General features: G+C 45.5%; 1 protein-coding gene across 1 annotated transcript; it reads left to right on the top strand.

The window, feature by feature from the left end:
- The first annotated feature begins 872 nt into the window (after positions 1 to 872).
- hsd17b12b (hydroxysteroid (17-beta) dehydrogenase 12b) lies at positions 873 to 14,738 on the top strand. The gene is made up of 10 exons (NM_001141646.1): positions 873 to 1,179; positions 10,047 to 10,093; positions 10,498 to 10,573; positions 10,804 to 10,911; positions 11,113 to 11,177; positions 11,320 to 11,364; positions 11,588 to 11,622; positions 11,952 to 12,099; positions 13,025 to 13,174; positions 13,524 to 14,738. The coding sequence occupies exons 1-10, from the start codon at positions 1,002 to 1,004 to the stop codon at positions 13,629 to 13,631; spliced, it is 960 nt and encodes a 319-aa protein (NP_001135118.1). The 5' UTR covers positions 873 to 1,001; the 3' UTR covers positions 13,632 to 14,738.
- Positions 14,739 to 14,941: the final 203 nt, after the last annotated feature.

The raw sequence follows: 14,941 nt of genomic DNA, 5'->3' as shown, positions 1-14,941 counted from the left end.
ATGCTGTGTAAGGGCTATTTGACCAAGAAGGAGAGTGATGGAGTGCTGCATCAGATGACCTGGCCTCCACAATCACCTGACCTCAACACAATTGAGATGGTTTGGGATGAGTTGGACCGCAGAGTGAAGTAAAAGCAGCCAACAAGTGCTCAGCATGTGTGGGAACTCCTTTAATACTGTTGGAAAAGCATTCCAGGTGAAGCTGGTTGAGAGAATGCCAAGAGTGTGCAAAGTTGTCATCAAGGCAAAGGGTGGCTACTTTGAAGAATCTAAAATCTAAAATATATTTTGATTTGTTTAACAGTTTTTTTGTTACTATTTAATTCCATATGTGTTATTTCATAGTTTTGATGTCTTCACTATTATTCTACAATGTATAAAAACTGTAAAAATAAAGAAAAACCCTTGAATGAGTAGGTGTGTCCAAACTTTTGACTGATACTGTATATTATTTGTTTTATTAATACAAAAAACAGAACCTAGAACACAGACAACAATGAAAGCTATATACAGGGTTCGCCAGATCTAGTGAAATAATCCCATCAATAATCCGAGTCCCGTTTGTTACTTTGGACAATAATTACAGCACAAACCAATCAGAAATGGGAAAATCTGGTGTCATAAATATTCATCCAGTCAGATATTATGAAAGTGTTGGTCCCGCCTTTCTCGACCATGAATATAAAAAATTATAATAATGAGAATGTCTGTCGATAGACATGTCGTTGCTGCTCTACGAATTGACGCAAATATAAACGAATCGAAAAGGAGCATATTTTGACAGATTCCAACCTCAACAAATCAGTGCTGCAAACCAGTGAACGCGGAAGTGTCAGACGCGGAAGTAAAGCCAAATATAAAAGCATGAGCTCAAAATTACTGGTTGCACTATGTGAAAGAAGCTGTTGCGATAGGTGCATGTATTGTAGACAGCCATTTGTATATCCATACATTTGAATTCACAAATTAGTTGTGAAAGCCGTGTGCGTTGTGCAAATATCATGTCGTCAACTGGAGAGACTTTACTACGGGCGGTGGAGACTCCGCTCTTCTGGATTGGCGCGTTGACTGCGGCCTATTTCTCAGTGTGCTCCGTATATCGTTTGCTGTCAGGGCTCAGAGTTTGGGTGCTGGGAAATGGACGGGTGGTATCACCTGCTAAACTCGGAAAATGGGCAGGTGAGTAACTAGCAAGTAATATTTATATAAAGACCAGGTTTGCATGACGTCACCATTTGCTTTATGGCCTGCTTTTTTCTGTGAAGGTTTATTTTGTCGCTGATAAAAGATAATGGCCATATGTTTCGAAAGCCGTATCTCAATCGAAGATTGACGTTTCTAAACGTTGAAACACAGTGTATGAATTGTAGTTCACATGAGCCAGCAAGGCTAATGGCTCAAGACTGTAGGGTGAGGTCTGGCTGCTGCCTAGTGTTTGAGAGATAGTAGTGAGTTAGCCCTGCCTGTACTTAACTCAGTCACCCTCGACCCAGTACAATATGTTTCAGTTTATAGTGTGAATCAGACAATCTTCTCCTAGCAATCAGTAGGATATTGTAACTAGTAGAATACATTTAGTTGTGTTAGCTGTCAGTAGGATATTGTAGCTAGTAGAATACATTTAGTTGTGTTAGCTGTCAGGAGGATATTGTAGCTAGTAGAATACATTTAGTTGTGTTAGCTGTCAGGAGGATATTGTAGCTAGTAGAATACATTTAGTTGTGCTAGCTGTCAGGAGGATATTGTAGCTAGTAGAATACATTTAGTTGTGCTAGCTGTCAGGAGGATATTGTAGCTAGTAGAATACATTTAGTTGTGCTAGCTGCCAGGAGGATATTGTAGCTAGTAGAATACATTTAGTTGTGCTAGCTGCCAGGAGGATATTGTAGCTAGTAGAATACATTTAGTTGTGCTAGCTGCCAGGAGGATATTGTAGCTAGTAGAATACATTTAGTTGTGCTAGCTGCCAGGAGGATATTGTAGCTAGTAGAATACATTTAGTTGTGTTAGCTGTCAGGAGGATATTGTAGCTAGTAGAATACATTTAGTTGTGCTAGCTGTCAGGAGGATATTGTAGCTAGTAGAATACATTTAGTTGTGCTAGCTGTCAGGAGGATATTGTAGCTAGTAGAACACATTTAGTTGTGCTAGGTGCCAGGAGGATATTGTAGCTAGTAGAATACATTTAGTTGTGCTAGCTGCCAGGAGGATATTGTAGCTAGTAGAATACATTTAGTTGTGCTAGCTGCCAGGAGGATATTGTAGCTAGTAGAATACATTTAGTTGTGCTAGCTGCCAGGAGGATATTGTAGCTAGTAGAATACATTTAGTTGTGCTAGCTGTCAGGAGGATATTGTAGCTAGTAGAATACATTTAGTGTTTCCCCTAGGACTTTTCTGCAGGGTGGCAAAGTTAGTGTGGGGACCACAGATTTAGAAGCCCTCTGGGCCATCGAGACAAATGTGCTGTTTTTAAAGGGGATTTCCTGCAATTCTACCCAATTTGTTACTGTTTCTGTCTTGTTCTTATGTTGTCAGTGACTCAAACATTATAACTAAATCAATGGGAGCCCAATGCCAATCTCCCTAACTGTCTAGTTTTTATTTTGGTGATGGCTAGTTCTCAAAGATCTTATAAAAACTTATTTATATATATATATATATTAGTTTTAGCCATCTTAAGTTTACACTGAAAAGTTTTACCATCCGGAGAAATACTTTTGAATATTACTGTACATTTGGGGTTCACTGCTTAATGCATATAGGGGAAAGGCTGGCCAGCCCTATTGTCCTTTGGAACCCACAGTGGCCTCTGGTTTGTAGACAACACATCAGTATTGCGTAGGAATGACATGAGTCTGCCTTTCCTCACAGAAGTGAGTGATAGGCTACATTAATGTTTACCCAACCTTATTGCTCGGGCAAGGCCAGTCATACATTCAGGGTTACGTTATCAGGGTTACCACATCAGGATGACTACATCTGGGGTGGCAGGTAGCCTTGCGATTAGAGCGAGTAACCGAAAGGTCCCTAGTTCGAATCCCTGAGCCGACAAGGTGAAAAATCTGTTAATGTGCCCTTGAGCAAGGCACCTAACCCTAATTGTTCCAGGGTTACGGTTTATTATGGTACACCCTGGTTGTGACCCTGCTCTCTGAAGGTGTCTCGGGGTGAGTGGGATATGCAAAAAAACACATTTCAAATTCACATGTGTATTAATACACACTTGTACATGTGTGAAATAGGACAAGTATAAGCACCCAGTGAATTATTATATTTGAGTCCATCCATCTTTGAAGTGTAAACACCAGGTTAGGGCAGGCTTTGACCATGTGACTGCAAAACACAGCTGCGGTTATCGCACCCAGAAGTGGACTGACTCCAGGAAGTTTTTACATCATCGAAATCCCATTTGAAATGGAAAACAACCCCTGTAAATTAAAGCACATGTCAAAACTTCTGTGTTTGGCATGCGACACGGAGTACAAGGAATGGTACGTTAACACCAACCGTGTCTGGATTTCAGGCTAGCTGCCAAGGCCTGCTGAATATCAGTCTTATCCTGCTCTGCTGATTTTAAGTACAGGTTTGCTCATGTTTGCAGCAAAGGGAAATTATAAATGTGGGGACATTTCAACCAATTTTGACATGCGTTGTATGTAGCTTATTTAGAAACTGTGAATAGCTATTGTACAGCTTCCCCCCTCGCTCACTAAAGCAGAGGTGATTGAGAGAATGGCCTGATTATGTAAGAAGACTAGAGCCATTCATAAATGCGGCTGTGGATTGAGTATTCTGTTTCAATTCCACTTTACTGCTGGCAGTGTGTTGTGGAGCAGCATCACGTAACACAGGGTCCATACCTCTAACCCCTCTTCCCATTCATAAAGGCCTATATTCACTATCTTTCTGTGCATTCACACCTCTTACCCCTTCATCCTGTTCTGAGCTTCCCTCCTCCTCCCTGTCTCTTTGTCACGACACCTGCTCTGTCTCTACACCATGGTTATTTAGCTTCTCATAAAATCATATTGTCAAGTCCTTTATTGAAATGCATTGGCTCTTGAGTTATTTCTGGCGTGGTTAACAGAATGTTGGACACTGGTAACAAGAAGTGGACCACTCTGTCATTGGCTGAAGGAGGTCGTTCTCAGGTCATGTACTGCCACACATTGTTACATTCCACACCAGTGTTCTTCTGCCTGCTTCAAGTAGGACAGGAAGGGGGATCTTTTGCAACAAAAATTAAACAAAAGTTTAAAAAAAATCCTAGCATGTATTACAATTGCCTAAAAACAAATATGCTTTAGAAGAGTGATCTTTGCCAATTTGCATTTGTAAATAATTATTTAGAAATAATTGCTGAAAGTTGGGATGTTAATAAATATTGCCCACTTTATCAACTGCATGTTTGCAAATGTGGGCTGAGTCATGAGCTTTACACCATAACTGGGACAGGATGTGGAAAAAAACATAGGAATTTGAGATTTTGCCATTTCATCAGTTCCTCCACCTTGCATCCGTTGCTAAGAGGCGGCATCACTAAATGCATGCCAGGTGACGATGAGGTCCGTGTGGATAATGTTCAATGTATATAGATAGCCAACACATTTAAGACTATAGAACCAGGGGGGAGCCATGAAATTGTTTGCAAAAAAGTAAAACAGACGTATAACCTGTTTCCAACTGTCCATAAGTAAGAGGAGCGATGGGTCCAGGAATGCTGTGGTGAGAGAAACCGCTGGGAGCAGCAGCTCGTTGCTATTCTGTGCAGCAACTGTGCTAGACGAGGCTGCAGCCTTCTGCTATTTTAAACCTGCACTTCTTTTTTTAGCTCAGAATATTCAGCAGCAGAAGCACAGCTGTCTGGCCGAGAAGCACTAACATTTTTACAACAATTTTCATTTCTTGATCATTTGAAGATATATGAGGATGTTGAAGGATGCCATTCAAGCCCATCTAGGTTAGGTCCTATGAGTAGATTCTTCTACCATCTTCCCTGACCTAGCATATATTTATGATGGCGTCTCTTCAAATGAACCCTTATTTTTATTTTGAGTAAATGGAAGGAACATGCCTTCCGCTCAACGTTGAGTTTCATTCTTAAAACAGCTTAAAACAACCAGCGGAAGCTTCTCCTGTCACCCATATGGACCCCCCCTCTCTCTGTGTTCAATCACTCTGTTCTATTTTTAGCTCTACCCTCCCTCCATATGGACCCCCCCTCTGTGTTCAATCACTCTGTTCTATTTTTAGCTCTACCCTCCCTCCATATGGACCCCCCCTCTCTCTGTGTTCAATCACTCTGTTCTATTTTTAGCTCTACCCTCCCTCCATATGGACCCCCCCTCTGTGTTCAATCACTCTGTTCTATTTTTAGCTCTACCCTCCCTCCATATGGACCCCCCCCCCTCTCTGTTCAATCACTCTGTTCTATTTTTAGCTCTACCCTCCCTCCTTATGGACCCCCCCCCCCTCTCTCTGTTCAATCACTCTGTTCTATTTTTAGCTCTACCCTCCCTCCATATGGACCCCCCCCCCTCTCTCTGTTCAATCACTCTGTTCTATTTTTAGCTCTACCCTCCCTCCATATGGACCCCCCCCCCTCTCTCTGTTCAATCACTCTGTTCTATTTTTAGCTCTACCCTCTCTCCTTATGGACCCCCCCTCTCTCTCTGTTCAATCACTCTGTTCTATTTTTAGCTCTACCCTCCCTCCATATGGACCCCCCCTCTGTTCAATCACTCAGATCTATTTTTAGCTCTACCCTCTCTCCTTTCTGTTCTCCCTCCCTCCATTCTGGTCCCTCCCCAGTGAATGCCTGGCTGCTTCTCGTCTTCCACTGCTTTAAGGCATCAGCAGTGGAGAGTTGGGTCTAGTGGAGAGTTGGGTCTAGTGGAGAGTTGGGTCTAGTGGAGAGTTGGGTCTAGTGGAGAGTTGGGTCTAGTGGAGAGTTGGGTCTAGTGGAGAGTTGGGTCTAGTGGAGAGTTGGGTCTAGTGGAGAACAGAGCCCACTGACAGCCAGTAAAGGCTAAATATAGCTACTGCTGTCTCTGCAGTGCCAGGCTGCCTGACCCGGGGTGGCAGAGGAATGCCGCGGAGCCTGTCCTCTCCCCATGTCCTACTGTACCCTTCCCCTCCGTCTCAGTACCTGCATCACCATAGTCGTCTTCCTGTCTTTTCCATCAATATTCTCTCTCCCTCCCTTCTCTCTCACTTAAATGACAGAACCACAGGTAGCAGTGCAAGGACACAGAATGCATTGTTAATGTAATCATTTTCATGTGGCATATCATTTTTCGATACATCAGCATTTAAGTATCTGTATAAATGTGTTTCATCCAGGTCTGATGAGAACTCTAAGTTCCGGAACTCCAATTTGAGCAGCAGCAGCTGAAAAATGAGCTCCTACAAATATTGAAATTTACATGGTTTTTAGAGTGAAGTACATCGGAAAAAAGCAAAAGAAAACTGCAAGACTGAATAGGAGAAAAAACAAGCAACAAACAAAGACAGGCTTTTGAAAAATAACAATTTTTCATAAAATTGTAGTTATCTTAGCAAGCTGAATTGTTTACCAGTTGCTAAGCAGTTGCTAGGGACTCTTTTGGAAGAAGCTAGCTAGCTAACGAAGAACAACAAAGAATATCTAGTTAACAGAAGAAAAGAAAGAGAAAATCATTACAGAAGAAAAAGGATATCAAAGTGAAACAGTTCTCTAAAGACACAGGAGACAATAATACAAGAAACAACACTTCTGTAGCTTGTCAACTATGTGTCTGTCTATCCCTGTTCTCTCCTCTCTGCACAGGCCATACAAACGCTTCACATCGCGTGGCTGCTGCCACTCTAACCTGGTGGTGCCAGCGCGCACGACCCACGTGGAGTTCCAGGTCTCCGGCAGCCTCTGGAACTGCCGGTCTGCAGCCAACAAGGCTGTGTTCATCTCAGCCTATGCTACCCTCCAGTCCCTAGACTTCCTGGCGCTGACGGAAACATGGATTACCACAGATAACACTGCTACTGCTCTCTTCGTCTGCCCACGTGTTCTCGCATACCCCTAGAGCATCGAGCCAGCGGGGTGGTGGCACTGGAATCCTCATCTCTCCCAAGTGGACATTCTCTCTTTCTCCCCTGACCCATCTGTCTATCTCCTCATTTGAATTCCATGCTGTCACAGTTACCAGCCCTTTCAAGCTTAACATCCTTATCATTTATCGCCCTCCAGGTTCCCTTGGAGAGTTCATCAATGAGCTTGACGCCTTGATAAGTTCCTTTCCTGAGGATGGCTCACCTCTCACAGTTCTGGGTGACTTTAACCTCCCCACGTCTACCTTTGACTCATTCCTCTCTGCCTCCTTCTTTCCACTCCTCTCCTCTTTTGACCTCACCCTCTCAACTTCCCCCCTACTCACAAGGCAGGCAATACGCTTGACCTCATCTTTACTAGATGCTGTTCTTCCACTAATCTCATTGCAACTCCCCTCCAAATCTCCGACCACTACCTTGTATCCTTTTCCCTCTTGCTCTCATCCAACACTTCTCACTCTGCCCCTACTCGGATGGTATTGCGCCGTCCCAACCTTCGCTCTCTCTCTCCCGCTACTCTCTCCTCTTCCATCCTATCATCTCTTCCCTCTGCTCAAACCTTCTCCAACCTATCTCCTGATTCTGCCTCCTCAACCCTCCTCTCCTCCCTTTCTGCATCCTTTGATTTTCTCTGTCCCCTATCCTCCAGGCCGGCTCGGTCCTCCCCTCCTGCTCCGTGGCTCGACGACTCACTACGAGCTCACAGAACAGGGCTCCGGGCAGCCGAGCGGAAATGGAGGAAAACTCGCCTCCCTGCGGACCTGGCATCCTTTCACTCACTCCTCTCTACATTCTCCTCTTCTGTCTCTGCTGCTAAAGCCACTTTCTACCACTCCAAATTCCAAGCATCTGCCTCTAACCCTAGGAAGCTCTTTGCTACCTTCTCCTCCCTCCTGAATCCTCCTCCCCCTCCACCCCCCTCCTCCCTCTCTGCGGATGACTTCGTCAACCATTTTGAAAAGAAGGTTGACGATATCCGATCCTTGTTTGCTAAGTCAAACGACACCGCTGGTCCTGCTCACACTGCCCTACCCTGTGCTTTGACCTCTTTCTCCCCTCTCTCCAGATGAAATCTCGCGTCTTGTGACGGCCGGCCGCCCAACAACCTGCCCGCTTGACCCTATCCCCTCCTCTCTTCTCCAGACCATTTCCGGAGACCTTCTCCCCTTCCTCACCTCGCTCATCAACTCATCCTTGACCGCTGGCTACGTCCCTTCCGTCTTCAAGAGAGCGAGAGTTGCACCCCTTCTGAAAACCTACACTCGATCCCTCCGATGTCAACAACTACAGACCAGTATCCCTTCTTTCTTTTCTCTCCAACTCTTGAACGTGCCGTCCTTGGCCAGCTCTCCTGCTATCTCTCTCAGAATGACCTTCTTGATCCTAATCAGTCAGGTTTCAAGACTGGGCATTCAACTGAGACTGCTCTTCTCTGTGTCACGGAGGCTCTCCGCACTGTTAAAGCTAACTCTCTCCTCTGCTCTCATCCTTCTAGACCTATCTACTGCCTTTGATACTGTGGACCATCAGATCCTCCTCTCCACCCTCTCCGAGTTGGGCATCTCCGGCGCGGCCCACGCTTGGATTGCGTCCTACCTGACAGGTCGCTCCTACCAGGTGGCGTGGCGAGAATCTGTCTCCGCACCATGCGCTCTCACCACTGGTGTCCCCCAGGGCTCTGTTCTAGGCCCTCTCCTATTCTCGCTATACACCAAGTCACTTGGCTCTGTCATATCCTCACATGGTCTCTCCTATCATTGCTATGCAGACGACACACAATTAATCTTCTCCTTTCCCCCTTCTGATAACCAGGCGGCGAATCGCATCTCTGCATGTCTGTCAGACATATCAGTGTGGATGACAGATCACCAGCTCAAGCTGAACCTCGGCAAGACGGAGCTGCTCTTCCTCCCGGGGAAGGACTGCCTGTTCCATGATCTCGCCATCACGGTTGACAACTCCCTTGTGTCCTCCTCCCAGAGTGCTAAGACCCTTGGCGTGATCCTGGACAACACCCTGTCGTTCTCCACTAACATCAAGGCGGTGACCCGATCCTGTAGGTTCATGCTCTACAACATTCGCAGAGTACGACCCTGCCTCACACAGGAAGCGGCGCAGGTCCTAATCCAGGCACTTGTCATCTCCCGTCTGGATTACTGCAACTCGCTGTTGGCTGGGCTCCCTGCCTGTGCCATTAAACCCCTACAACTCATCCAGAACGCCGCAGCCCGTCTGGTGTTCAACCTTCCCAAGTTCTCTCACGTCAGCCCGCTCCTCCGCTCTCTCCACTGGCTTCCAGTTGAAGCTCGCATCCGCTACAAGACCATGGTGATTGCCTACGGAGCTGTGAAGGGAACGGCACCTCCATACCTTCAGGCTCTGATCAGGCCCTACACCCAAACAAGGGCACTGCGTTCATCCACCACTGGCCTGCTGGCCCCCCTACCTCTGAGGAAGCACAGTTCCCGCTCAGCCCAGTCAAAACTGTTCGCTGCTCTGGCACCCCAATGGTGGAACAAGCTCCCTCACGACGCCAGGACAGCGGAGTCAATCACCACCTTCCGGAGACACCTGAAACCCCACCTCTTTAAGGAATACCTAGGATAGGATAAAGTAATCCTTCTAACCCCCCCCCTTAAAAGATTTAGATGCACTATTGTAAAGTGGTTGTTCCACTGGATATCATAAGGTGAATGCACCATTTTGTAAGTCGCTCTGGATAAGCGTCTGCTAAATGACTTAAATGTAATGTAACTCAGTACTGCTTGACACACAGGCATGTTTGACCTATTGACTAGAATGGGATCAGTGTTCTCTTCCGCTTTTAATGTCCATTTAATTTTTTTTTATTTTTTTTTTTTTTAAATTTATTTCTGGGTCCGTTTTGTGAGCAGTGTCGGTGTGTTTTGTTTACCCTTGACTAATACACCCCCTCTCCTCGTTCGTCTTCCCCCTTAGTTGTGACAGGAGCCACGGATGGAATCGGGAAAGCCTATGCGGAGGAGGTAAGATGGATTCCCGGGGTTTCAGACATTTCAGGTCCTTTCACGGGAAATCCAAAGTGAGTGACTCATCAGAAAGAGGGGGGTTTAACCAGGAGGTCAGAGTAGTGATGGTGACGCACACACTCAAAGGTTTGCCTTTTGCGAGCAAGCGTTAAGGGATTTATGCTGCATAGCCAGGGAAGAATTAATTCAAAAATAGTCATTTTTTTCAAGGGACTTCCCCATCAGTTGACAGCCATGATAAATGCCCTGCTTGATAAGTTAGTGCTGTCCTTTTCATTGTTGATTTAGGTCATGGATCTGAGTGCAGTGTGTGTGGTAGTGTTGCATGTTAGACCCTCTTTAATGGCCGGTCTTGAAGGTCTGTGTCCATGTTGAGTGTTGGTTTCTGTCCGTCTCCACAGCTGGCTCGGAGGGGATTTTCCATTGTGCTAATCAGCCGCACCCAGGAGAAACTGGATGATGTGGCCAAGTCCATCGGTGAGTAGTTACACCTGGGGCATGTTCATTAGGCATGGGGGAAACCCTGGACTAGAGGAGAATAACTCATTCTCCATTTGTCTTATGTGATGGGTCCCTCTGCTGGTCATTATGGTGTATTGACCCACATCTTCACAGATGAGTCCACTACAATCTCACTCCCTAAAGCTCACTGTTCGATGTGTTTCAGTACCTTTTTAATGTTACAGTAACTGAGTCTTCCCTCCTAGAGAGAAAATATGGCGTTGAGACCAAATCCATCGCTGCAGACTTCAGTGCGACGGACATATATCCCAAGATTGAAGCTGGACTTACTGGGCTAGAGGTTGGCGTTCTGGGTAAGTGAGAGGCAGTCCACGACAGTGAGTTGTTTTTTGGGAATCATTCAGATGGTGTGGTCCTCTTTTAACGCTGCTGCCCCCCTTTGGTTAGAAGTTGAAAATCAAGTGCAGAGAGGCATGTGTTGATCACTTCTTTCATTCCCTTAAATTATGTTGTATTTGACAGTCCTGACTGTTCTATATGGCTTTTATCCCTAGTAAATAATGTGGGAATGTCCTACTCCTATCCGGAATTCTTCCTCAACGTTCCCAACCTGGATAGTGTGAGTCTGAATGGCCTTGTGATTGTTCACTTCCCATCTATTGTGTACCAAGATGACTTACCTCACACATGCTGTTCTATGAAATAATTGCACATCAGAGATGAACCCAGAACTAAATCATTGTTTTATTCTGCCCTTGCAGTTCATCGACACAATGGTGAACATCAACATCATGTCTGTTTGCCAGGTCAGTGATCGTTATGGGAACGGAAGCCCAGTAATACACTAATCAACATTTTGATTAATGAAGTCCAATTTTATTTTTTTTCCTTATGTCACACACTACAATGAGTGCGCGCATGCATACACACTGTCTGCCATGTAAGGGATGAGGCAGAGGATTGGTTCCCAGCCCAAAGCAACAGCATACTTTGCTCTAAAACCCACAATCCCTGTCTCTCTTTATGCAGATGACCCGTATGGTGCTACCTGGGATGGTAGAGAGGTAAGTGGAGGGGGTGACGGTATCTGGTGTTTCCAGGGAGGGACGGTGGTGGTATCTGGGGTTTCCAGGGAGGGACGGCGGTGGTGGTGAAGGTATCTGGGGTTTCCAGGGAGGGACGGCGGTGGTGGTGAAGGTATCTGGGGTTTCCAGGGAGGGAATGGTTGTCGGCTAGTAGAGCCACTCTGGTCGGTAGATTCTCCCACTCTTCCCTAAGTGTAATGCTTATTCCCAAACTCATATGCTCATGTTAGGGGGGGGGGGGGGTCTGACCAGAGGTTAGGAGGGGGGGGTCTGAGCCCTAAACATCAGATTGCGTGTCACCGTTTCAGGAAAAAGGGGGCCGTCCTCAACATCTCTTCTGCCAGTGGGATGTACCCTTGTCCCCTACTCACGGTCTACTCTGCCTCCAAGGCTTTTGTGGACTTCTTCTCCCGGGGGCTGGAGGCTGAGTACAAGAGCAAAGGGATCCTCATCCAGGTGAGACTGAAGACTGACATGTTTTAATCAATGATTTGTATATCCACTAGATGACTAATAGAGGGTGCTGTGTTGAAGCCACCGTGCCTCCATCTTGGCTCTCCCCCCAACATTGTGTTGAAGCCACCGTGCCTCCATCTTGGCTCTCCCCCCAACATTGTGTTGAAGCCACCGTGCCTCCGTCTTGGCTCTCCCCCCAACATTGTGTTGAAGCCACCGTGCCTCCAACTTGGCTCTCCCCCCAACGTTGTGTTGAAGCCACCATGCCGCCATCTTGGCTCTCCCCCAACGTTGTGTTGAAGCCACCGTGCCTCCATCTTGGCTCTCCCCCAGCATTGTGTTGAAGCCACTGTGCCTCCATCTTGGCTCTCCCCCAACATTGTGTTGAAGCCACTGTGCCTCCATCTTGGCTCTCCCCCAGCATTGTGAAATATATTTTGGAAGCTATAGAAATGCATGTATTAATGTCTGCATTTGTTTTTGCCACATTTATTCTGTTAGACAGCTTAATGCATATTTTTAAATTATGTGAGGTAAACAAATTGTTTAACATTTTCCTTATTGTATTGATGAGTAATGTTACTGTCCCCACGACAACAGAAAATACTTAAATACATGTAATTTTGAATGCTGTATAATTCCATTAATTCCTATGGAGGACTGCTCTACTGGGGATTACCAATATGGCCGACCGGTGACTTCAAAGCCTCTCAATGGCCAATACATAGCATGAGCAATCCAGGGTTTATATACATTTGTTTCACCCCCCCCCAGAAAGCCCCATAATGTTATCCCTAACACGTCAGCCATACTGTCTCTCCCGGGGGGACAAGCTTGGTCATATTTAGCTGTCGGAGGAGTTTGTTTTCAAACCAGTGAGGGAACATCTATGTAAATTTGACTAACAGTTGTTTCTCCTCCCCAGAGTGTACTGCCGTTCTTCGTGGCCACCAAGCTGAGTAAGATCCGGCGGGCCACACTGGACAAGCCCAACCCTGACCGCTATGTGGCCGCGGAGCTCAACACGGTGGGGCTGCAGAGCCAGACCAACGGCTACCTGCCTCATGCAGTCATGGTAGGGACAGGCTAACGATACCATACTTCACTGTCCATTTTTAGGGTTCAGGATGACCGTTTTTATCACAAGGTTGAACAAGTAGCTACTTGTCAGGTTACACCAGATTCTACCTCGTCAGTTTACGAGGATTCTTCCCTGACAGTTGGCCACAAATGATCATTGGTTGACGCTCTCATGCTTTTGCAAATGCAGAACTATTCAAGTGGCAAGTATCTTGATGCAAGTTAATAGTAATGAAATTAGACTGTAAATACCCAACTAATTATGACATTAACCATGAAAACGATGAAAATAACAGACATGGATTCCCAGACCAGATTAGTGATGATGGTATTTGTTTCCTCAGGGCTGGCTGACCACCGTGCTGTGCCCTGCCAGGCTCCTGAACCGCTACATCATGGGGTTACACCTGGGGATGCGCTCACGCTACCTGAAGAAACAGAAACAGGGCTAGAGACACTATCAGGGGAAGGAGGGGCAGGTATGGACAGAGGGGACCAACATGAAGCCACCTGCTCCATTCTTGCATACCCCTCACGGACCAAGGACAGGGCTGGCAAGCTGCTAGTGTGTGTGTGTGTTGCATTTAGTCTGTGTTCTCTGGCTTGGGTAATCATTTCTATGGAAGAACTTCCTGGAGTTGAAACATTGACAAGGCACTTAAACATAATGCACTAAGTTCAATTAAACTGCATTTTTTTCCCTTATGGACAGGTATTAGGAGCTGTGCTTGTGAGCTACCACTTCAAAAAACAATACTAGTTGCAACTTATTCCTTCAAAATGTTTTATTGTTGGCATCGTGTTGAACTCAGAAAAACCAAATATTGAAAGAAATGGATTTGAGTCATTCTGAAACTCTCAATTGGCAAAGGGCAGGAAAATAAATGTTCTCCCTGGATTGCTTTACAATGAATAGGTTCTGTACAAATCGCGTATTAATGAACCTACAAAAGGGAGGATAAGGACAGTTAACGGAACAGTTCCTTTTTGCATACTGGATGTTTTGAAGAAGGTTGTGTGTCTGCTAACATGTCGGTATGGTAGGTAGTAAACACACCAGAAACTAGGGAATGGGTTGAGTTAGCCCGGTCGTGTTTCAACTGACTGGTTGGTCTTCAATACAGAAGGGACACAACTTACAAGCCGTTCTCTGGTCATCAAGGCAGTGTCTCAACAACAGAAAAGTAGATACAAGCTGTTTAACAGTTCAGGCCATTTACTGTTGAACCAAATGTCTTGTCCAACTATTTTGTTCTCGTTACTTTCTATCAAGCAGTCAGTGGTCCGTTAACAGATGTTTCTTAACATGCTTCACACGCTGTCTGTTTTTTGAACTCTAAACATTTCGTTGTACAACATAATGCCACTGTCATCTTTCTCCATGAGCTCACCAAGGTGACACATTTAATATTGTCTTCTGTTATTTGGTTGTGTTAATGAAAGCTTTGATGCATTTAGGTAACAAGGTCTTTAACATTGAGAATTGTAAGGTTTGGTCGAGAGCTCGTGAATATTCCCGGTCTGTCACGCTCACCTCAATAAAACACTGTTCAACCATCTATCTGGTATATTCCTGGTCTGTCACGTTTACCTCAAACACTGTTCAACCATGTATTCCCTCATGTGGTCTTCACATAAGAGATGATGGCTGATTAATTTCCTACTTCTGTTCAATTTAAAAGTGGTCATTTTTGAATAGCACTTCCTCTCCAGTCTCAGCAGTCTTCAAATGGATGTTGAGATTTGAGGTGATGGGAGTTCA

This window comes from Salmo salar, chromosome 26 (assembly GCF_965601325.2).
Source record: "Salmo salar chromosome 26, fSalSal1, whole genome shotgun sequence".
NCBI classification, from domain to species: Eukaryota; Metazoa; Chordata; class Actinopteri; order Salmoniformes; family Salmonidae; genus Salmo; species Salmo salar.
This window is presented reverse-complemented; position numbering and strand designations above follow the sequence as displayed.

Bases quoted from the DNA above. Each gene is read 5' to 3' on its own strand.
- hsd17b12b (NM_001141646.1), top strand. From the start codon at position 1,002: ATGTCGTCAACTGGAGAGACTTTACTACGGGCGGTGGAGACTCCGCTC. The intron at 1,180-10,046 runs GTGAGTAACTAG...CTTCCCCCTTAG, and splicing joins TAAACTCGGAAAATGGGCAG to TTGTGACAGGAGCCACGGAT. The intron at 13,175-13,523 runs GTAGGGACAGGC...TTGTTTCCTCAG, and splicing joins ACCTGCCTCATGCAGTCATG to GGCTGGCTGACCACCGTGCT.